The sequence below is a fragment of the Oryx dammah genome, unplaced genomic scaffold, assembly GCF_014754425.2.
Source record: "Oryx dammah isolate SB20612 unplaced genomic scaffold, SCBI_Odam_1.1 HiC_scaffold_8, whole genome shotgun sequence".
In the NCBI taxonomy this organism is placed as follows: domain Eukaryota; kingdom Metazoa; phylum Chordata; class Mammalia; order Artiodactyla; family Bovidae; genus Oryx; species Oryx dammah.
In genome coordinates, this window is record NW_024070192.1 from 24410237 (window position 1) to 24433834 (window position 23598).

At 52.8% G+C, this 23598-nt stretch overlaps 3 protein-coding genes across 3 annotated transcripts in view; all 3 read right to left on the reverse strand.

The window, feature by feature from the left end:
• The window catches only part of HOXB3 (homeobox B3), a 26528-nt gene extending 21664 nt beyond the window's left edge, over positions 1–4864 (reverse strand). Inside the window, 2 exon segments of the mRNA XM_040245600.1 lie at positions 2533–2710; positions 4774–4864. The gene's annotated coding sequence lies outside the window, so the exon portion shown is untranslated.
• HOXB4 (homeobox B4) lies at positions 4189–17687 on the reverse strand. Its single transcript, XM_040245609.1, has 2 exons — positions 6497–17687; positions 4189–5671 (listed from the first exon to the last, which is right to left on the reverse strand). Exons 1-2 carry the CDS (start codon positions 6951–6953, stop codon positions 5373–5375), a joined length of 756 nt encoding a protein of 251 aa, XP_040101543.1. The 5' UTR covers positions 6954–17687; the 3' UTR covers positions 4189–5372.
• A 2025-nt stretch (positions 17688–19712) lies between these two features.
• HOXB5 (homeobox B5) lies at positions 19713–23428 on the reverse strand. The gene is made up of 2 exons (XM_040245605.1): positions 21618–23428; positions 19713–20936 (listed from the first exon to the last, which is right to left on the reverse strand). Exons 1-2 carry the CDS (start codon positions 22177–22179, stop codon positions 20689–20691), a joined length of 810 nt encoding a protein of 269 aa, XP_040101539.1. The 5' UTR covers positions 22180–23428; the 3' UTR covers positions 19713–20688.
• Positions 23429–23598: the final 170 nt, after the last annotated feature.

Sequence of the window (23598 nt, forward strand, 5' to 3'; positions counted from 1 at the left end):
AACCAGACCCCTCTCCCGGGGCCGCCGCTTCCATGGGAGACCCACCAAGGGCGCTGGGGCGGCCCAGCGGCGGGCGGCCCAGCGGCGGCCGGCACAGGCTAGTCGGGCAACCCCACTTTGCCCAGGCGAGTGCAAAGAGGAGGGAGCGTGGGGAGGGCCGACGAACAGGATGAAGAGAGGTCCAAAGGTTTGGAGGATAGAGGTGGCCGCTAGAATTGTAGAAGGTGAGCCCAAGGGGCTGGGGAGCCTGCCGGCAGCACTCAGCTCTACAGAGGTTGGGGGTCTGGCAGTGAGGGTGGGGGGAATGTCCCTCAGTTCCCGTTTGAAGGAACCCCAGCCTTCCCTTTTCCTTTGGTGGAAATCCTCACATGGCAGAAAGTAGGTTGTAAAGACCCAGGTGACTAGATCTTTGTCACCTGAGCCTATAGAGGGCTCACAACTGGTTATTTGCTCTGAGGAGTTATGGGTGCACATCTCCCCTGAGTCCCAAATATTTTCATTTCAGGAGTCCAGCTTGCCTTTCTGCTGGCTCCCTTTTTCTTACCAAGGTCACCAGCCGCTGCACTTGTTAAGCAACCCAGGGACAAAGGAGAGGATACCAACCAATGCTAGGCCAGTTATTGCTTGTCTGAGACAGTCCCCAACACAGGAGACAATTTACAAAATGCAAACCAACATCCTACATATATCCCAGCAAGGTTCTGTTTCTCCTAGTCTTAACTCAAGGGAACATTTCCTCTTCCCAGCTGGAGTCTGTCTGTCTCTCTCTTTGTCTCTATCGCCTCCTAAGAGGATGGCTTCTGGTATAGATTTTTTAAGATACAGCAAGTAGAATTCAGATTTGGAAAGGCTCTCTGTTGAGTTCACATCTTAGCAAATCCTCCATGCATCTCTTAAAAGTTGTTGGAAACTTCGGTTAACGTGGCACAGCTGTCCCTGAAAATGATCAGACAGCCTACACTGACCCTTCTCCCATCACTCTTGCTCTTTTGGTGGGGAGGTACTCTGTGGGCACTGTGAGTAGCTGGAGTGGGATTGGAGAATGGGGAAGGGGGTGACCGTGATTATAGAAATAGCTTACTAAACGAAGAGACTTCAGAAAATGGGTCAAGAATCTGTGGATTTGGAGAACAGACCTCAAGAGACACAACAGGGGCCACAACAGGAGCCCTCTCTCTCCTTAGGACCCAGGGACTTGTTCCCCTAGCCCTCTGAAGCCCCTGGACCTCTCATATCTGTCTCCCTTTGTCTTTCTTTCCTCAGCCCCCTCCAAAGGGACAGGAAAGGAGGAGGGGTGAACTGGACATGGATGGGGGGGTGAATCTGCCTGAGGAAAGGAGCTCTGCACAGAAAGAGAAACCAGCACCCTACTTCCCTCGCCCAGCTGAGCTATTTTTTTGTGTGTGTGCATTTTCTCTTCAATGGACTGTAATAGAAAAATAATCCAGAAACTTCACGATAGAAAAAAAAAGGGGGGGTTGGAGTCTAGTGGGGGGTGGAGAGGGGACATGCAACAGCCCAAGGACCCCTCTCTGCAGAGGTGTGACTTTCCCTTCTGGGCAGGAGGCAAGAGCCAACACAATGTCCAGTCTCAGAGAGGTCAAGGGGCTTCCGAGGTCATTTTGTGGTTCTAATACTGAGCTAATCGCCTAGAAAACGTGGCCTCTCCATGAACTCTCTCTCCTGCCGGCCTCCTACTTCCAAACCTTCAGTGAGTCCCAAGGAAAAAAGGCCAGCACATTCTGGTCTGAGGCAGAGCCTACTGGCTCCTTCACCCTCCGAAGCAGGGCCCCTGAGCGGGGACCAGAGCCCCCAAGCCAAGAGAGCAAAAGGAAAGCAAACTAAACTCTGAGCCTTCAGGAAAAAGGGAGGGGGCAGAGTCAAAGAGGAAGATTCTGGCGTCAACGAACCTTGCCTGCAAGCAGAACAGTTTCCTGCTCCAGAGAATGGCAAATATTTGTCTAGAACCCCAAGCTAGACACAAAAAGAAAACTAAAGACATCCAACTATACCCACTCTGAGGTTGGGATTTTTCATCCAAAAACTGGCTTCCATTTTTCCAGGAGGTAGCAGTGAAAACAACTCACCGGTATACAGATCTGTGGGATACCAGCCCCCAGGGTAGACAAGCAGAGTTATGGAGCCCACAGGCCACATGCGCACCTCAACTCAGTACACACACACACACACACACACACACACATACATATGCTGGGGCTCCCCAGGCCCTACTGCATTTTCTAAAACCAGAAAGCACTTCTCAACTGCCTCCCTATTTTTCTGGGGGTTTTCTGGGGCCCTAACACCTCAGTCCCAATCAGTTCAAACACTCTCCAGGTGTCAGTCCCTGACCCAAGCATCTGTCATCATAAAAGGCATCAAAACCGGACCAAGCATTCACCATAAAAACCCTGTGAAGATAGTTGAAAAAGAAAAAGGAGGCGAGAGAGTATTTCTTCTTTCCCTTGTAAAAAGAGCTCATAAAACGATTAAAAAAAAAAAAAAAGCCAACCCAGGCGGGGGCTTTGTTACCTTTGCGCCTCTCGCCTCCTCTGGCCTGAACTCCACAGATCCCATTCATGATGAACAGCTTCTTCCAAACTGAGAGAAAAAAGTTTTCAACTTTATGGTTCCAAATTTTTTCCCCCTTGCAGATCCGGGAGTGGCGGCTAACACTTTTTTCCCCCAACAGCCGGTCTGCGGAGATTTGCTGTTGAATAATAACAAAGGAGAGAGGATACGTATTTAAAGAAAAGAAGTGATTAATGGTTTTCTGTATAATTCTCACATTTTTCTTAGCTCTTGTCTACACAGAATGGCTGTGAACTTTAAGCTCCATAGAAATCTTTTTTTTATTCTATTCATACCTTCCTAAGGGCAGCTTTGATTTGGTTCTATAGAGACATTCCTGGGGGGGGGTGGAATATGCTTTTTAGGAACTATTTTCCCCCTCTAGAAAGGAAGAGCGGCTGCATCCCTGGGCAGCTAAACATCACACCAGCAATTCTACTGAAAACAAAGCTCGCTGCTGTCAACCTCCAGGTCCAGGCGATTTGCTAAGAGTCTCCCCGCAGCATTAAAACGGGCGGTTCAAACACCCCTTCCCGTGCGGTGGACCCCGGGCCAGTCGGTCCTGGGGCCCTACCCAGTCTCAAACACCTGGGAGCTGCACACCAGAGAAATGCAAAAGAAATAACAGTAAAACGTGCTGGTGGGATTGGCTAATTTTATTTTCTGAAGGCAGATGGGACTATAGAACGACTGAATTGCATTTGCTCTCCAGAGCCCTGAAATTTTGGGGGCGGGATGGCTGTACCTGGGGCCACCAGAGTCCGAGACCAGAGCCTTAGAACTTCTCTTGGGCTTGACCCCAAAGTGGCCCAAGCCTCCCCAGAGCTTCTGAGGGTCACTTGCACCCTCTTCCCCTTCCCCCATTCCATTCTAGGGGTGACTGGGACCTCAGAGACAGAAAGCTATTTGGTCCCCAGTCATACTTTCGATACTTTCTATGAGAAAGAAAATGAAAATTAATACAGGAGCAGGGCTTCACAAAAGAGGCCATTTGTCTTCTTGATTATCTATTTGCTTGTCAGAGTTTGAGCTATGGCACCGGCTAGCTCCTTTGTAATATAAAAATACTCTGAAAACCTGCAAACACCCAGAAACATCTGTGCAAAAAATTAGACTCATTAAAGCCTTAAACACCTCAGAAGAAAAGGATACCTTCTTACGGGGAGGAAAGAGGCCAGCCGCGCAGAATCCTCCCTCGCAACTTTAATAAGCAAAGAGCCGTCTGTCTAGAAAGAGACAGCTTTAACCGCATTTTATTTGGTTATGACAAATAAATCACGATATGAAAGCTTTTGCCATACTTAAGCCTCTTGTGTCCTACAATGAAACATTTTCTCCCCATTAAGGATTGGAGTCAGCCCTCCCAGTCCTTTCAATCCATTTTTGGACTAGAGGGAAAAAATTAAAAACCCCAAACAAAACACACCCACCCCAAAAGGAAAACACACCAGCTACCACAATTTGCAGTCCTCTGAGATAGAAATTCCCGTTGGATCCTTTGAAAAAATTCCTCAACCACACAAATGTGAGGCCGAATGGACTGGGGTACTTAAAATATACACTGGGTGGCATCGGTCTGCATCTTTACATCAAGATTTCAACAAAAACACGCCGTGCTGATCACAAGAAACCAAACATTTATTTCTATTGTCACTCTGTACATGACACACATTTTCACACCAACGAAGGGTTCTAGACTCAAGCAGCCCCAGGACTAGGAAGGGGCCTGGTTTGGAATGTCAGGAAGAGAATAGGAGAGAGGACAGACGCACAGACATAAAATAATAATAATAATAATTAATAATCATCATCAACGCAACAATGATAAACTATGGGAGAGGTCTCTGTAACCTTATCTCCCAGATGGGAAGGGCATTTTATTGCCTAGTTTCACATTCACTTTCAATCTAGGAGAAAAGGCCTCCACTGCACAACTCTTGATAGGGGAGAGGGTTGTGTCCAGCTCCCAGAAGGCAACTGGCCTCTCACCCCGCCAGGCATGGCTTGACCTTCCAAAGGAGGGCCCTCCCAGTCTCTGGGTCCTCTTTCTCTCTCTGACTCAATTACCCTGCCCTGCTCCTGCGCAGCCAAGGCACCCTACGTCCACCTGTCCCCAGCCTGTCGTCCCTACCCCGGCCCCAAGGTGGAAGGGGGGTGAACGGGCATGGAGGGGGAAGGACGTTGTGTGCGCGTGTTTGTTACCGTGGCCAAAACACTGTGCTATCTGGCAGTCAGAGGATGCTTTCGCTGGGTTTCAGGACTGAGGGACAAAGAAAGAAAATCCAGACTGTCTTCCAAGAGCGGCAGCAGCAGAGGCGGCGGCGGCCGAGCCGGGCCTCATTTGTTAGCCGGGTGTCGAGGTAATGGTCGCCACCGAGGCCCGTCCTCTCCTCGGCAGAGTAAACAAGACAGATGGGCCTGGGCCTGGCGTGATTAAAGATGAAACGTGGATCCATCTTCGCCAAAGCTGAAAATGAGGAGTGCAGCCTCCTCCTATTTCTCTTTCTGTCTTTTTCTTTCTTCCTTCTTCTTTTTTTTTTTTTTTTTTTTTTTAAGGAAGAAAGCAAGAGACTTGAACCTTGCTTCTGGGGGGCCTCCCCCGGCTCCCTATTGTCATTTCTATAAATAAAGCTTCCCCTCCCCCCTCCTCCGCATTTATTCGTGTAAATAGACAAAGTGGGGGAGGGCAGGTAGGCTTTTTCGGGCCCAGGCCCCAGGGTCCCCTCCCTCGTCTCCCCCAACCACCCCCGAGCTCGCCACCCACCCCCGCCCCGAGGTTCGCGGCTCCCGCAAGGGGGTCACTAGAGCGCGGAGGGGCCTCCGTTGGGCCGGCCAGGGGGCCCTCCGGCTGAGCCTGCGGTGCCGCCCGAGCGGATCTTGGTGTTGGGCAACTTGTGGTCTTTTTTCCACTTCATGCGCCGGTTCTGGAACCAAATCTTGATCTGGCGCTCGGAGAGGCAGAGCGCGTGGGCGATCTCCACCCTCCGGCGCCGTGTCAGGTAGCGGTTGTAGTGAAATTCCTTCTCCAGCTCCAAGACCTGCTGGCGAGTGTAGGCGGTCCGAGAGCGCTTGGGCTCCCCGCCGGCGTAATTGGGGTTGACTGGACACACACAGAGAGAGGGAAAAGAGAAAGTTTTATTGCCCCGAAAGGGAGGAGGGGGAGCACTTTCCTCCAGCTAACGCAGTGTCTCCCCCCTCTCCCGCCACCTCTTCTTCCTCCAGAGGGGGGTGGGGACGAAGGAGAAAACGGGACCCCAGGAGGAGAAAGAGACCTCTAAGTTTTGGACGACTGTGCGGTCACGACGTTGTTGTTTGGGCAGGGGGCGGGGAGGAGTGAGGAATCTTCACAAGGTTTTAATCGCTCCTCTCTCCCCCTACTTGGCCTGGGGCCCGGGATGGGAGAATGAAGGGTGAAAGAGGGAGGGGGGCTTCCCTAAACTAAACCTTTCTGTTAGTTCCCACCCTCTATGTTCCGATTCCAAGCAGTACCTGCCCCCAGTAAAAACTTTTGCCCACTAGCCAAGAAGCCAGACTAGAGGAAAGAAAGGAAAAAATAAATACTGGGAGTTGACTCAACTCTCCGCTTAAATACAGATTACCTCCTCCCCCTTCTCCTCCCCCACCTCTCACACCCCTCCCCAATTTCCAACTTCACTGAGACTGCATCTCCCTGGCGAAAAAGTCGCTGGTGAGAATGGCAGAGGATGGGGAACCTACTTCAAAGGCGCGGGGCCCACCAGGCCATAAAAATTTATGGGGGATGTAATTATGTGGCTCTGAAAACAGGCGACCGTAAATCTCTGGCAATGGCGAGTTTATAGCGGGGACAATTGGCTTCCCCTAGCTCCCCCCACCCCCATGCCTTGAGGTCCCTTTGGTGTAAAGCGCCGGGGGTGGGAGGGGGAAGGGGTGCCCACGCACTCACCCGTGCTCACGTGAACTTTGCGCATCCAGGGGTAGACGACGGGCTCTTTGCACGCGGAGTGGGACGGGCTGGGGTGCAGGGGGTTCTGGGCGCACGGAGGCGGCGGGGGGCTGCTGTTGACCGCCTCACAGCGCTGGCCGGGCTCCGGGAGGAGGGCCCCGGACGGCGGCTGTGCAGGAGCCCGAGGGGAGAGCCCGGGCGGTGGCGGGGGCGGCGGGGGCGGCGGCGGAGGCGGCGGGGGCCCAGGGTCCCGGCAGGCCGCGTAACGCTGCACGGTGCACGCCGAGCGCCGCCCGAAGCCCGCCTCCGGCTGGAAGCTGCTCTCTCGCCTCTGGCCGCCGGCGTAGTACCCCGGCGAGTGGTCGCTGGGTAGGTAATCGTTCTGTGAATATTCCTCGCACGGAGGGAACTTGGGGTCGACATAGTTTGAGTTGATCAAAAAAGAACTCATAGCCATTAATTTCTGGGAATTGTCCACAAAATATACTAAAATTTATTCCGACCCCTGACTCGTTTTCCTGTTTCCGAAAGCCCTCCTACTTACTGTCAAGTGAACAAAGTTAGGGGCCCACGTGATCCTCGGAACCAATGGCCGCCCCGCCTGCGATTCCCGGATAAGGAAATCTGCTCACCCGGACCCTACTCCAGCCAAAGAGGTTTATTTCCCCTTCTTCTCCACCCCCCCCCCCCCCAACAGCAGGATTTACATAGGGCTCCTGCGGGGCCACCGCCTCCTCGCCTCGCCTCGCCTCTCTGGGATCGCGGAGAGGGAGGGAGAGAGAGAGTGAGCAGGTTGTCACCCGAGGGCCTGTTGGGGCGCTGGGCGGAGCGCAATCCCTGGATCCCCTCAGAAGTTGGGGTTCTGAATGTGGCCCCTCCCGTCCTGCCTCCCCCACCCCAGGCCTTCCTTAGGGTCCTAGCCCCTCTTATCGATGGGGGTATGGAGCATCTGCACCCAGCGTCTAACCAGGGGAGTTAAGTGAGGGGCGGACTAGGGGCTCCGCCTGGAGAGGAGAACCCGCACAGGGGAACGAGGCATCGAGCGTGGGCCTTTTCTCTGCAGCCGCACGGGGAGGGTAGGGAGTGAAAAAAGAGGCGTCGGAGCAACCAGGCGGGTGTACGGAGGGACTTGTCAGAGATGAATGGAACCACGGGCGGATCGATAGGAAATTCATGCACTAATTCGGGGAGACCTCGCCTTCCAAATCGCATTTAACTGCGCTCTTAGTTTGGCTGTGTCAGTCAGTCCGTCTGTTCCCCCTCTCCTCTCCACTCCTCCCCTTATCTCACGCGGCCCAAGCCAGGAGAAACGAGTTGGTTTCCCACACGGAACATGAACACTGGAGTAAAAAACCTCCAACTTCTGAGAGCACGTTGAATAGCAATTTGCTAATTCCAGAAACACCGGAGCAAGGCTAACCGTGGCGGCGAGATGTTCTAATTGCCGTTAATGCCGCGCCTCAGCAGCGAGCAGAAATCTCACATCCTTGTGATGCTAAGGATAGGAGCCCGGGTGATCCCCACACAATAACACCCTTTGGTAATCGCGTGTTTCCAGGGCATCTTGTTCTGCACCCAAACGGAAAGGCGACCTCTGCATCCGTTTGAAAAGTGAATTTCCTTTCCCTTTGCACACTGAAAACAATAGTCATTTTTACCAGATTTTCAGTGAAGCCTGCCTGAACCCAAAATAGGGACTAGCTGGACCAAAGGGAGGGGACAAAATAAAAACATCAGCAACAACATTAACCTTTTAAGATAAGTGAAAAAGGACTAAGGCTCCCAAGGGCAGGCATGGGTAGATTTCAGGTAGATGATTCCTCCATCTCTAATCAGTTGAGGGAGAAAAAGAAAAAGGAAGAAAGAAAAAGGAATCTTCGTGTCACCGGATGGTCCTCATTTAGGAAAAAAATTTTTGTCTTCAGAAAAAAAATGAGCGGAGTGTTTATGTCAACTACATATTCCCCTAGATACGAATTTGTGATCACAAAATTCCTTACACAAATTCGGATCTACAGGGTATATACAGAAGACAGACAGATCTTCTTGGCCCAGAAATTTTCCAGTCCTCCTATTTTCCACGCATCCTTCGTTTGGGGTATGGTTTCAGTGCTTTGATTTCCGCCACCCCCCCCAGTTTTGAGCTCTGGGAGCAGGAAAAGACACTGTGTGCCGATTACTGGGATTACAAGGTTTTCAACCCTCTTCCTCTTCTATTAGAAACAGAAACAGCAGGTCCCGCAAAGGGACGCGAACCTTGGGGCTGCTGTGCATCTCCGCGGCCGTGCATGAATTATGAGATGTAAACATTAGCTAAGCACAAAAGGAGGAAGGGTCATCCTGAGGCTGCCGCATAGTCAGAATCAGGCCCTTCTGGGTGCCCTCCAGCCCCTCCCCTTCCCCAGGACTTTTTTTTTTTTTTTTTTTAAGAAAAACAAAACCCCAATCGGTAACTCCGTGTTCTTCTGCAGCCTTTTAGTTTGTGATCAAACGAAAATCTAGATATTTTCCAAGGGGCCTCTCAGCAAAGGGAAGAGGGATAGGCGGCTGGGTGTGAAGGGGGTGTCATAAAAGTCCTTTTGGAAAAATTCAATGGTAAAAAGAGAAACAGCTGTAAAGAAAAATGCTGGGAGACCAAGCAGATGGGGCCCCAGATATTTAATGACGGGCAATTCCGTTTACAACCTGAGAAAAAGATCAAAGGCGTTTCATTTCCGAATGGAGGGTGAGGAGGAACCGTAAAAGATGCAGCCAGATGATATTGCGGCCCCTCCCAACCTCCCATACCTCCTGGGGCCAGAAAAGGGGGATGATAGCTGAAGTGTGAGGAGGAGTCCCATTTCCCCCACCTCCCTAGCTCCTGGCAGGCTCTCTCCATCTAAGCTTGCTTATTCAGCCACCTGCTAGGGTTGCTGGCAATGGGACCTAAAAGGGATCTGGAGTTTGGAAGGGACTTCCTGAGGCTGCCAGTAACCGCCGAATTTACTAGCTGGGAGACTGGGGATGGAGCTGAGGGAATGGCATCCTAGACTGTGAAAGCTAAGGGCCTTCAGAGGGTGATGGGAAGGGTGCACAGAACCTCTTCTCCACCCAGACTCCTCCGCACTCATCGCTCCAGGTCTGAGGAATACTTGCATCCTTAGTAATATAATAAAATTTTCTTTAATAAATACATCAACAAAACAAAAAACAACCCTCTAACCACCACACTCTATAGGTCTGTGCCAATACCCCGCCCTGGGATCCTTGCACATGGGTAGGAGGAGAGTTTTCACCTACCAGCCACTGAGTCCAGAGACCCTCTGATTTTCTATCCTAAGTCTAGCTTGCCAGGTTTGGCTTCTAAGCTTGATTTCTAACACTAACACCTCTACTTGAAAAATCACACACACACAATAATATTGCAGTTATCTTTGCCAAGAGAGGGTCCAGGAAGTAATCTCATACCTCCATTTGGGCACTTAGGAAGACTGACACCTGGCCCTGGACCCACAGACAAAATGTGTGGATAGAACCACCACCAGCCCCTCAGCGTCAAGCAGTGACCTTTCCTAGTCTTGTCAAAGGCCACTTTAGTCAGGGGCACCATTCCAACTGGCCAGACCACTTCCCCTACCCCATACCTCCTGTCCTTCTCAACTCGCCACCCTAAAACCCGTCCAACTCATAGGCTTTTCAGAATTGGGAGAGGGCCTCTGTGCTGCTCTACACTTTCTTAAGAGATGGAGTCCAGGTGCCCCCAAGCACCCCAAGAGAGAGGGTGGGAAGTAGAGACCGTGGGGTTGATCCTGGGGACAGAGCGCAGAGATTTTTCTCCTCTGTGCGCTGGGAGCCGCCACCTGCCCATCCCACCGAGGGGTCGCACTCCCCACCCCAGCCAGTCCCGCCGCGAGGGGTGGAGGACTGGGTTTATCAGCAACTTTCGAGACGAGGTTGGCTAGAAGCAGGAGGCTGCCTCTCGCCTCCACCCGCGAAGAGCACTAACATCAATACGCATACTAAAAATAAGAAAGAAAAAACCAAGGCTCCACGCGCTTTCAGAGCCACCTCCCCCGCTCTCCCGATGGCTCTCTGGCCCGCCGGCCGCCTTCTCCCGGCAGCCACAGGTTGCCGCAGTGACCTCTCGCTGCTGAGGCCCTCCGCCGTCCCGGGCGTGTCCAGCGCGCGCCACCACCGCTACCTTTTGTCGGCGGGGAGGGAGGGACAGAGCGAGGGAGTTCGCAGGCCGGGGAGGCGAGCCCCCGGGCGGCCCGCGTGGCAGCGGCCCGGAGGAGCGCAAGGCCCGGAGGGGCGCGGGCGGGAGTACTCACCGGGCCGTTCCCCGCGCCCTCCCGGCCGCCGGCCCGCTCGCGGGCCCGCGCGGCCCCCGACAAGCTCGCTCTCGTCCACTATTGTGTGTTCGGAAAACCGAACCGCCGCGGCGGGCAGAGGAGCTCCGGGGCCCCCTTGGTGGCCGGAACAAGACTTTTTTTTTTTTTTTTTTGGTGTGTTGTTTTTGAAGTGCAAGTTTTCGTATTAATCTCATACTTTGGCAGTCTTTGTTAAACAGCTAGGCGCGTCACCAGGCTCTCGAACATTTTAATAATTTTTAGACGCCGTGACCTGCGGTTCACCCCCTCTCGGGCCTCCCCCACGAGCAGGCAGTTACTATAATAACGCTCGCGCAGTTCGCTGGGTCATATTGAATTTTGCGCAGGTCATTACTTGGGAGAAAAATGACAGAGCAAGGAATTTGATTCAGCTCGTCCTCTCTAGCTCTACTTTTGGCCAGAATCTTCCCGTCCCTTCCCCCAACTCCTACCCCGCAAAGTCCCACTCGAATAGGGACTCAGTCGACCCGCCTCCGCTTTGATATTCCATCATTTCAATATTTTTTTGTCAGCTTTCCTTCCGGGGGCAAAGAGGGAGTGGGTAGAACTCTACAGGGGTTCACTTTGCAGCCCGTGATGGAGACCAGCACCTAGAGAAGTGGAAATGTGAGGATCTGGGTCCCAGAGAGCAGACTTGAGCCAGAACCCCTATAAATGGCCGCACTGACAGGGCCTGTATTCCCACTCAACTGCACACTCTGCTTTGTTCCGCCCCTCAGTGCCAGCGAGATCCCCATTTCTGCCTGAACTGCAAGCTGTAGGGCCCCAGGAATGAGACCTCCACCTCCTGGTGCTGAGATCTGGTCCACAGGCCAGCATGTTTGGGAAAGATAGAATCCTGAGAGAAGGGCTGGACTGCACTGGTCAAACCTGGGGACTTGGCTTTCCGATGCTTTAATTCTCCTTTAAAAATCAAACAATATCCTCCCCACCTCCATTTTTATTTAAAATTACTTCTCATCTATACTATAACTCTTTGCCTACCCCCAGCACCACCACCAGGAGGTTCAGGAACAAATCAAAGAGGTGCTCAAGAGATTTTCTTTGACTTCTCCCTCAAGAGATTTTCCCCTCAAGAGATTTTCTTTGACTTATCCCTCCAGGACAGGACTAGAAATGGGTGGCATGCCAGGAACACATTTCAACCAGTATAAGTAGATCAGGTGTTTATCCCTCCACCAGCTCAAGTCCCAGGGCAGTGTCTCCAAAGGGGTATCCCCCTAGTTTGGGGAGGTTGGGACTAAGCATCCCAAGGCACCCAGCTTGGCTTGGGATGGCAGAAGTCTTCCCTTCCCCATTGTGAGGCCCCACCAAGCCTAGGACCCAGTCTACTCCACAAAACTATTAACTTGCTAACACTCTGTCCTGCAGTGGAGGGGAAGAGACTGAGGAAGAACAGATAGAAATAGATTCTCCGGTTCAGGCTTTGACCTCTACTTCCTCTGGAACCCAGGAATTCCCTCCTGGCCTGACTCCCCAGAAAAATCTGCCTGAAGGCCAAGTAGAAATGAGGACCCATACCCAATTGGTTTAATTAAAAAAAAAAAAAACTGGGGTCAAATTGATTTGTTATCTTTTCTGGCCATGTTTCAAAAGGCGTTGATATGAAAACTCTCAAATTATCTTTTTTTCTGGCAGGACAAACACCCACAGAGCATCTCCAATATTAAATGCTTAGAAGAGAACGATGACATCTCATAATGCAACAGTCATTTAAAGATCCAAAATAAGCATATGTCCCGGTGTTATAATTACAGTGTCTCTAAGCATTATACTTATGAGCTAAGCCTAATGCATAGATTCAAAGTTCATTTCAGGTCGCCAGTTAGAAAGATCTCTGTGAGGCCATTCAGTATTTTTCCTTCTCATTTTCCCTCCCTCCTTGAAACAGGAAGAGAGGCATTCTGGAAGAACACACAAGTGTAGGTTTGGGAGAGAGTGAGAGAATTAAGGTAACCTTCTTTCAATATCCAACTGCTTAAACTCCAGCACTTTGGAAGGAGGGATAAGAGTTTTTAAACTCCCTCTAGTCGTGGCCCACGGCTACTGGACTCCAATTGCCTGGACCCCACCTGGGGGTTAGGAATCCCTGAAAAACTAGCCTCCCTGGAGGGAGAAGGAGCTAGGGGATCCAGCTATTTTGCCCCTTTAGAGGAAGCCTGATGGGGCTGGTGTGGGTGGGAATCAGGTCTTCCCCTTGGAAGGCTTCCTTGGCCCCACCAAACGTCCTACAAGGACGTGTGGGTAATTGGATTTTTTAAATGTGTGCGGCTGGGTAGGTTTTAATTAAATTTTATATGGCGACTCAAAGGTTATCTTTAGGAAAGAAGATTGCGTAGAGGATTGGCCATGCCCAGAGCACTTTCTTTTGTGCATCTCCCTAGCCCACCAGAGCCAGTTTGGGGAGGAGGACTTCTTCCCTCAGTTCTTCCCCAGATATCTGCCTCTCCGCTCTCGGTGCCGCTACCCCACTCCCCGAGCCCACGAGTCTTCCTTACCTCGAGCATTCCCCGCTCGCTCTCTTCTCTCTTCACACACACACACAGCCTCCTCCCCTCTCCCACCCCTCTCCCACCCCGCCCCCGCCGCGGCCGGCTCACGCACGCTGTAAACTTTTGACCCTCCAACTTCGCGACCCCTCCGGCAATAACACTGGCCTCACCGCCCAGGGTCTCATTCTGCCGCTCCGGGTGCAGAAACCCAAGCGCAAAACCATTTTCCCTGCCTTCCCCCGTCGCCCCCTCCCCCCGGACTCCCCCCCCCCCAACCTACTACCCCCACTAAGGGCCTTAGACCTGGGAAAGAGGAGTCAATCTTTTTCCATTATTAAATAACTCCTCCTCGGGAAAAGATGCCAACTGCACTTCCGACTTTTTTTCACCACTTCCCGCATTTTCACCGTCTCTCATGTTAGATGCCTGGAAGAGCTTCTGACGACCCACCCCTCTCCATTCTTGTGTGCCCCAGAGTGGGGGCGCCGTGGCCGTTGCCAGGAGAAAGGACATACGGCAGCCATAGAGTGGCCTGACGGAGAAGGGTGTTTCTGGGCCGAGGAGTGGAGAGAGCTTGGAGGAAGGGTTCCTTGGGACCAGAGGGGGCCCAGGCCCCAGAAGGCTTGAGAGAGAGCTCAGGGTCCAGGCTCTGCAAGGCCCAGCGGGCCTCGGGCCACCTTGCCGGACCGCTCGCTGGCGCCTAGAAGGCTCCAGCCTGGCTGTGAACTTGGTCTAAGGCGGACTCTGCTGGCAGCTCGGGGACGTTACAGCCTCTGCCTCAGCTACTGCAGCGGCCGCGCAGCGACCTGCCCTCTTTCGCTTTACTTTGCTCCCAAATATCACCTCCCAAGCCCCCAACTCCCTCAGAGAAGGATTTTGTTCCTCCTTCCCTAGGGACCCTTGGGAATCTGTGAACAGAAAAGAGAGTTTAGACACATACAGAGAAAAAGAGACCAGGACAACAAGAAGCTCCGATATATCGGGTTTATGCTCCACCGTGTCCCCAAGGCCCCAAAAGGAGGTGTTTACACATGCAAGGACTTTCCCCCTTCTGCTCCCCTAAACGCTCCTTTTTCAGGCTGAATCCACACTCCCCTCCACCGGGCCTTCCTGGGTCATCTCTTGACTAGGCAAGTGGTGTTGGGGCATTCGTACCTTCCTCTCTAGACACATTCGTCCCTACCCTACTCGGCTCCGGCTCCAGGGGTCAGGGATGGTCAGCCACTGCGTTCAGAGGCCGCAGCGGGGCCAGATAGCTAGGGACGCTCAGACCAGAGCGTGGCTGTGCAGCAGGGGCAGGGGGGTTGGGGGAAGCTAGAGGAGACCAAGAGGAGATTTAGGGAGAGAAAAGATAGGACAGAGGACGCCTGAAACATCGAAGGAGAAAGAAGCGGGAGAGAAAGAGATTAAAACTTGGGAACGTGCTGATCTATTCGGGGTCCGACAGGTCCAGAATGGCCCTAAGGCCAATCCTCTCCAGTCTCCTGAATCCCCCACTTCCTCTTGAAGCCCGAAATTTAGGTCTCAATAAATTCGCCAAAAGGAGGAAAAAATCGGCCTAAACCTGTAGGAGCGCTGAAGGTGACGGCGGTGCGGCCGGCGGCGCTAATGTATGCGGCAGCGGCTCGGAGCCCCAAGTAGGCCGGCGCTCGGCCCGTCTGCTGACCTCTTCGTGATCCCGGACTCTATGAATTATTGATGAGATATGAGCGTTGATTTCCCCTTTCAGGATGCAAACTCCATTATATTGTTAAAATGGCGATTTAATCGTTGAGAATAGCTTTGGTGTGGGTTTTTTCCCCCAACTCATTTGTGCCTCCTTCCTTTTCATTTAACTCTCTTAATTAAATCCTTTAACAGATTTTAATCACTTTTTGGAGGGAGGGATAGGAGGAAGGAGAAGGCCATCACTACCACCACCAACAAACACTAAATACAACTGGAAAGCCATAAAAAGCTTCTACCTTGGGGAAGTTGAAAGGAAGGTGGGGAGGGGATGTTAACCCCTCTAAAAATGTCCTGCTGGAAACAACCACCATCGGAGTGCTGGGGCAAGCTAACTCTCAAGTGTTTGGGCCTGGGAAATGTTTAATTCCACCCTGAAGAAGTGTGTAGTCCAACTGTGAAGAGTAAGTCAGGCTTACCCTTCTTGCTGAGAAGTCAAGGGACATGCAGCTTGGGGAAGACACGTGTTTCTTGTGGGGAAGCGATTCTCCAATCTGAGCCCCAGGGCAAGAATTACTGATAAATGTCCATTTTCCTTAAAAGCCCCCAATTTCTCCCCTCCCCCATCCCAAACAGCTTGGTTTCCAGGCGGTGTCTGGGTTAATTAATATGGATGTGTAACAGCGCTGCAGCAATCGATAAATCCCGCTGTGGGCAGATCCCAGCCTCGAAATCTGATTATTCCGAGAAGCTCCAAAAAATGGAGACAGTGACCAGTGGGCTCTGCCCTAAAAGAGGGGAAGTGTTCTTGCTAGCCCTGTTCTCCTTGCTTGGCTGGGCTGATCCCAAGCTGTGAAATCCATACAGGCAATTGCCTTCTTTGCTCTGTCCCAAAAGGGACTGAATTTGGGGGACTGTGCTGAGTGGTCCGCTTCTCCCTCATTTGGAATCCTTGGCGTCCACCTCTGCATTCAAACCCAAGGATAAAGGAACCATCCTAAGACAGGAGCTTACTCTTGGATCCTACCCCCCCAATCACCCCCCACCAGACCCCAGTGAATACTTGTCACAGCCAGGGAAGAGTTAAGTGTCCCTGCAGCAGTTACAGAGAGGAAGCCGCCAATGAAATATGGGTGCTTGGAACTCCAGGCCCGGCTGGCTTTCCTGTTTACACTTCTTTATACTTCCTCCCACACCACAGCCTCAGAGAAACAAAACAAAAATAATAATAAAGAATGACCAAGTAAAACAAAAAATTAAATTGTCTATTGAGTGGTGGTCAAGCTGGCCTCAGAGGGAAAAGGGAAACTATAGCCTTACCCTCCGACTGCCAGTCTCCTCTACCCTGCCCCAGGTGGAAGGTACCCACAGATGGGCATGAGGATTTGGCTAGTAAGTTCCAGCCTGGAGCTCAAAAGGTTGGGGCCTGAATCCAGCCAGGGAGAGGAGAGAGAGGAACAGCCTTCTTGGAGAGTGTCTTGGGGAAGGCTGGAGAGCAAGACTTAGCCTGGGCAGAGAGAGCTCCTTTGCATGAGAAATCCCTGGGAAGCTTTCATCTTCTCCGCCAACAGATCCTTGCTGGGATTCGGGGAAGACAGTTACCTACAGAACCTGAAGTGGGGAAGAGGAAAGCCCAGCTAGGATGGGATCTTCCCCAGATAGGATCTGCTCAGAGCAAGAGGAGATCCTCCAAGAGTTTTGGCTATTGTGGCAGAAGTGGGCACCCACACCAGAGCTGCCCTTTGCCATTTCAGAAAATCTCTCTAGATAAGCCCAGCAGATGTCCCTGGGCCGCTGGCCCCATACATTCTTTATCAGAATTTGCAGAACTGATGTGGGAGGGGGCCAAAAAATCTTTAGCTGCAGGCTTGGTGATCTGGGGTTTCTGAGAAGGGTGGCTGGTGGCATCAGAGTGAGACCAAGGGCACCATAGGAATGGGGTTGCCCAGGAGTCCCCTCATCAGATTCTGTGCCCACTACACTCTTCCTTTACATCTTATTTAACTCATTTGCCTTGTCCAGAGTGGAAACTTGTGGAGGTCGTGCCTCCAAATTTTACTAGTATTTTAAATGGTGCTTGATGTCCTCTGAGAACTGAGCAGAATCTGCTTTCCATGGGATACAGATGCCCCAACATTCTGGGAGAGATGTGTCTTCACACCAAGGGGAGGACACCTTTGCACTCAAAGCCTCTGTCCTCTGTCCTCTTTGCACTCAAAGCCCATGAAGGGTGTCCAGTAAATTAGGCCTGGACAGGGATCTGAGAGCTCAGGGAATAGAGAGCAGCTGCAGGAGAAAGTGGAGATGGGGAGAGAGTGTAGATGTTCTTTAATGTGAAAAGGGGAGGATCTGTGACCCTCTCCTGGTCCCAAAGACCAGAAACCCCTTAAGTTGTCACAGACCCAATTCCAGGGACAGCAGGAGTTGGTGAGCTATATCTAGAGATGGCAAAAGCAGGCATGAGGGGATGGTTGATCTGAATGTGTCTTAAAAAATGGAGAGGTCGATTTGGTGAGGAAGAGACCTCTAGCTTTCAGAAAGAGGGTGACTTATCCTTAGAAAATAACGGGCCCCCTGGGGGTCAAATAATGCAATCCTTCTGGTTTGTGGTGCCACAAAACAAAGGGCCTCTAGGCTCTGGTAGGGAGAGAAGAAAGGAGAGGAAAGAGAACACCTTTCCAATTTTCTCTCCCAGCTCCTGAGACCCTTTTACTCTCCCGACAGTTGGGAGTCTGTGTTCTTCAGCAACTTTTATTTTTGGAGGGATCGCTAGGGATTTGCTTAAACACATAGATCCTCTAGAAAGGATCTGTGAAAAGAAGCTCTCCCATTCTCCCCACTCCTGGCCTGGAATTAGGTTTTGGATTTGAGGGAAATGCTCCCCTCTGTCTGCTCCCCACTGGGACCTCAGGACCCTACATAGAGTCAAGTCAGCAGATTGGCTTGGAACCAAAAGTCTGAAGTTGGGTGCAAAGGCAGGCGCACCGCTCCCCATTCCAGATAGCCCTGATGAAGGCATGGAGAACCCAGGTACCCCCTTTCATGGGTTTAAAGATCTAAAAGCCAGAGAGTGCGCCAGTGTAAGGCAGCCCACAGCAGCTGCTTAGCCTTCCCCAGGCTTTTTCTCAGCTCAGATGTATCCAGATAAAAGTGCCTAGAGTTGCGGCCCCCACACCCCTGACAAATGAATGTCATAAAGTTTCTTTCCTGGGGGTGGGGAGGCATCTGTCTGAAGATGCCCAGTAGTGGAGTGCCCCCCTCAACATGGGGCCCTCCTGTCAGCAGTACACACCCTTCCTTTTTGCCCCCTAAATTTCCAAGAGGACTGAAGGAACCCACACAAGCCTTTTGCCCACAAAGAGTCAAGCACTCCTGCAAATAAAACCAGGCACCCGACGACTGCGGAGGCCTTATCACACTGAACTAGGCGCCCCACTTCAGACACCCAGCTGGTCAGAACTTGGTGCAAAACCAGGCTAAATTTCCCCCCCTTATTACCCTATAGCCCTGCTGGAGGTACGGTTTCCTTCCCCTAGTTTCAAGCCCCACAATTTCAAGGGGAAAAGCGAAAGCTGGAAGCAACTTACTGCGGGAGAGCTGGGCCTGGGCTGCCGCCACACCACCGCCTTCTGGGCCCGGAGAGCGCTCACCTACCTCTGCCCCCTTCCCCACCACAGCGAGCAGTTAAAGTGTCACTTAACATTCTGGAGAATGTGAAATATACCGCGCGGTGTCAACTCCCCAAAACCATAAAACTAACTTTATGGACCTCACGTGACTTTCTCGAGCCAGTGAGGGGTATCTGTCTGACTTCTCCGCGATTTTTACGATCTAACTTCAAGATAAAACCCCTATCCATTTGACATCTAAATGTCATAGCGACTTTTGGGATAGTTTGCTATGGACAAAGGGGGACAAAGTCAAGGGGGATGGGGGAAAGAGGGCCCAATAGAGCCTCCAAGACCCTCGGCTGCCTCCTCACCAGCTCCCCCTCCCCCCCAGCCCTGTAAGAAGTTGGGCCAAGCTGGAAGGGACGGACTGGGTAAGTGTCCAGACTTGACTCTTGTACTCAGGGTGGAGGCTGACTTGGATGGAAGAGGCCTGGGCCCGGGCCCTGGGCCAGTTGGGCTGAAGGGGAAACCAAGGGCCTTCTAGGAGGGATCCCAGCTCCTAATCAAGAGGGCAGGTCAGTTGGGCCCCCGGAGAGAGGAAGCCCTTGATAAATGTAGAGAAGACTGAGGGTAAGAGGAAACCTTTGAAACTGAGCTGATTTTTTTTGGAGGGGGGTTTGCCTACTGGGTGACAGGGTTGAATTGGGATTTAGACTAGGGGACAAGGGGGCTGGGCAGGCCTGCTTAGGGCTTAGGCCCAAATTACTTTTCCTGAAGAGGTTTCCAGAGGCTTTTCCGGCCAGCTGGTGGAAGGCCAGGGTGGAGTCCAGCTCAGCCTTTCCCTCGCCCCTTGCTCCAGCTTCAGGTGGGATTTCTGGGCCTTTCAGTTCCCCAGGCATGAAAGCCTGTCCCCTGGCCCAAGTACCGCTGACTAAGCAGAGACTCAGAAGGCTGAGAGGGGCTGCTGGGGAGCATCCTACTCTCCCTTCCCCACACCCCAGATCTACCAAGAATGGTCTAGGGTGTGTCTGGTGATGGGAGAGGCAGGCCCCCGGAGAAAAGACAAGTGGAAGGGCAGTGGAGGAGGGGAGACATTTATTTGACTTCAAGGAAAGCTACAAACAAATACCAAAAGCGAATCACTGAGACAGGCCCGGCAAAGACAGATTTCACACGTAGCACAGCATCCACTCGCTCACTACAAATGGTCTTGGAATCGAAATGGGTAGGGAAGAGGGGATAGGTCTGACCCAGACCATCCCCATATTTACAAGCTTTGGGCCCTCTATGCCAGACCCATGGATTCACAGAGAAATACACAAGACGTGTTACACTGAGGATTATTTTTGTTTTCTGAGGCTCCCAGACCAGGCCTTGTGGGGCCTACCCAGGCGGCTGGAACTTAAATCTCACTATGTACCTTCCCTCTTTTCAACATCACCCCTTTGGTCCCCCTTAGCTCCCTCTCACCTCAGGACCAAGCCTTAGGAAACTTGGGCCTGGGAGTGGGGAGAGAGGAGGAAGAGGAAGGAGGAAAGAGACACAGTCATGGACTCCCGGTCTCCGAGGCCAGCTCAGCTGGGCCCGCGCTGCGGCACTATCCCACCTCAACTGCTGCCCCTTTTAGAGAAGTTTCCAGCTGAAACTCAAAATACAGCGATCATCCTTTTATAAATAAGTTATAACACAGATGGGGAGGGGAAAGTTCACATTAAACATGCGAGTTTCTTTTTTTCCTGGGGGAAGGAGTGCAACCACAGACACGAACATTCAGAAACACTGGCGGATTGGGGGTGAACGCAGGGGAGTGGGGAGTATGGAGGGAAAATAATAATTATCATTATTATTACAATAATAACAAGATTAACCAGTCCAGGAGAGAGGGAGCCACAGGAAGACCTAAGACCAAACGAAAAATCGTAACACAAGGCCCGGGCTGAGGCAGGCTCGTGGGAACCGGTTCCCAGCGGGCGGCGGCAGCGCGAGGAGGCTTGGAGGGGCCAGGGCTGGGGGCGGCATGAACTCTTGGGCCGCCCGGGCTCCTCCCGGCGGGCTCAGGGCTGGAAGGCGCTGCCGGCTGTAGCCAGGCTCATACTTTTCAGTTTGTTGTCTTTCTTCCACTTCATGCGCCGGTTCTGGAACCAGATCTTGATCTGGCGCTCGGACAGGCAGAGCGCGTGGGCGATCTCGATGCGCCGCCGCCGCGTCAGGTAGCGGTTGAAGTGGAACTCCTTTTCCAGCTCCAGGGTCTGGTAGCGGGTGTACGCGGTTCGGGCCCTTTTCCCGTCCGGCCCGGTCATGTCTGGAGTAGACAGAGCAGAGCGGCGAGGCCGCGTTATTCTGGTTAAGGGAGGGGGCACTGGGTGGGAGGGGGGCGTGGAGCAGGACCCAGGCGTCCCCGGCACCCAGCTCACCGCAGCTCCGATCCTCCCCACTCCAGATGCCCGCATCCGAGCTTGCTTTCTGATGCCCCCTTCTCCTGCAGCCCCCACTTCTGCCCGCAGCGAAGGCGCCCGGCTTTGTCTCTGGCTCCCTCCCTGTGCCTCACCCTTCGCTGGGCTCAGGCGGCCGCTCACCCCGGGAGGGAGGAGAACGGTTGCACTTTTGCCCTGGAAAGCTCGTTTTACTGCTCGCCCCTCCTCTGCTAAAAGCAGTCTCAAAATTTCGGGGACAAGCAGGACCCTTCCCCATGTTACATAAACCCCATCCTTCATCCTAAAGCTAGTACAGCTGGGCAAATAAAACCTAAGGCGAAATCTGGGAACAAATTATTAAAAACACTCCTCTTCAACCCCCCAGCTAAGCCCTCTTTTGGCTCTGTCCCCCCGAGCTGTGAGGACCCTCTTAAGAGTCTTCTCCCCCTCCGAAAAAAAGAAATCTATATTTGAGGAAAAGCCAAGCTCTCCTCGCCGACTCCCCCCACCCCCAAACGCCGAGAAGGAAAAGCCGAGAAGACAAAAAGAGGAGCGAGAGCGAGAATTACCATGGCTGATGTGAAGCTTCCTCATCCAGGGGAATATCTGCGGAGTCTGCCCTTCGGGCGCGGCTGTGGAGGTGGCCATGGGCTCTGGCTGTGCCCGAGCTAGGTTTGGGCTGCTTAGCTGGCTCGCCGCTTCCTCAGGCTCCGAGGACGCGCTGGCCTCGTCTATTTCGGTGAAATTGGCGCTGGAGCTGGCCGGGGTCGCCTGGTCGGAGGGGGACGAAGCAGAGGGCTTGGCGCCGTGGCTGTCGCCGTTGGTGCAGGGCAAGGACTCGGGCGAGGACAGGGAGCAGCTCGACGCCGGTTGCCTGAAGCGGGGCTCCTGGGCGGGCGCAGGGAAGGCGCGCGAGCTCTCGCCCACCGCCCCAAAGTGGCTGGAGGAGGCCGAGGAGCGGTTGACGCTGAGGTCCATCCCATTGTAATTGTAGCCGTAAGAGCCGGTGTGCATGGCAGCGGGATCCCTGTAAGAGCCGCTCAGAGAGCTGCCACTGCCATAATTTAGCAACTGATAGTCCGGGCCATTTGGATAACGCCCCGAGAAGGAGTTTACAAAGTACGAGCTCATTTGGGTGATTTTGGAGGGCTTGATTTGTGGATCGTGGTCGTTATAACCCTGTGCTTCACGATTTATGATGTATTAATGAATTATAGCGATGCACTGTACTTCGTTTTGCTATGTATGCGGCCAAATATGGGGGGGGGGGGTTGGAAGGGGGATGGGGGGGCGTTAGGGAATCACGTGCTTTTGTTGACCAGTCGTAAATTCTCGCTGATGACCTCAAGAGGTAATTCATGCTCTATGGTTACAAATAATGACGATCCGAGAATCGTTAGGGCCGATTCAATGCGAGCCTCCGAGAGAGGGGGAAAAAGGAGAAGGGGGAGAAACAGGGAGAAGGTTGGCGGCGGCCTCTGAGCAGAGCGCGCCACCTCCCGGCGAACGGCGGGAGCGCGGGCCGCCGACCGCCATGGCGGCAACGACTGCCTCCCTGCTGGCTCCGTACAACCGCCGGGCTAGAAAGAAACCCGGCCCAGGCTCACCCGAAGGGTTGAGTCTTTTAGAGGAGAAACCCGATTAAGCCTTTACCCACTTTCTCGTAAGTGGAGTTTATCGTTCGGTACTTCTCCCTGTCGTCGTCGTTATTATTATTATTTTAACTGAAGGTGACCAAAGCTTGATTTGCTCTTCCTTTACTCGGGCCTTGCAAGTCTCCGAGTTGGGGGCAAAAATGGGGGAGAGGTTGAAAGATGTGTGTGAGAAACAATTATTGCAAAGGGTTTCCCCTGTGAGCTCGGCCTGGTCTGCTTCCTGACCCGGCTGCAGCGGTCCATCCACAACATCCAGGCCAAGCCCGTGGGGCAAAGCCAAGGGTTCGAAGGAGAAACTTTCGCTTCTCCGGGCCCCCTGAGAAGTTTGAAATACTCTTCCTCATCCTTAGCCCAGGACGGAAGGATGGCAGAACAGGATAGGGACCCCAAAGAAGAGCCCAGCTGGGGCTAAGTGGCTTAGATGGGAGAAAAACAGTAGAGGCCACCGCATCAGGAACGCGGGTTTGGCTGTAAACGTGGTCCTGAGATTATGGGATCAAGGAAGAATCCTTCCGGTTTCTCACCAACTGCCTGCTATTATTGCCTTGGGAATCCCTACTTGAGACCCCTTGCTGGCATCTGGGTAGTTTTAGAATTTGCCGGGCGGCTCACGCCTTCCCGGGAAGGGAAAGGAGTTCGGAGGACCAGCAGCGCCTTGCTGAGTGCGCTTGGCGGCCAGAGACCGCCACAGCTGGGCCCCCTCTGCCGGACGGCTATTTTCTTTAAAAATAAAAAAGGGAAAGAGAGGGAGGAGGAAGAAAGGAAAACAGTCCCCTCATCTTGTCGCCTGGGTGAGGGTGAGGGTGGGGGTGGGGTGGGGTGGGGTGGGGATAGAATGGGTCCGTTAAAGTTGATGGGATGTGACCAAACTGCCCCCATCACCTGGCTTCCTGCC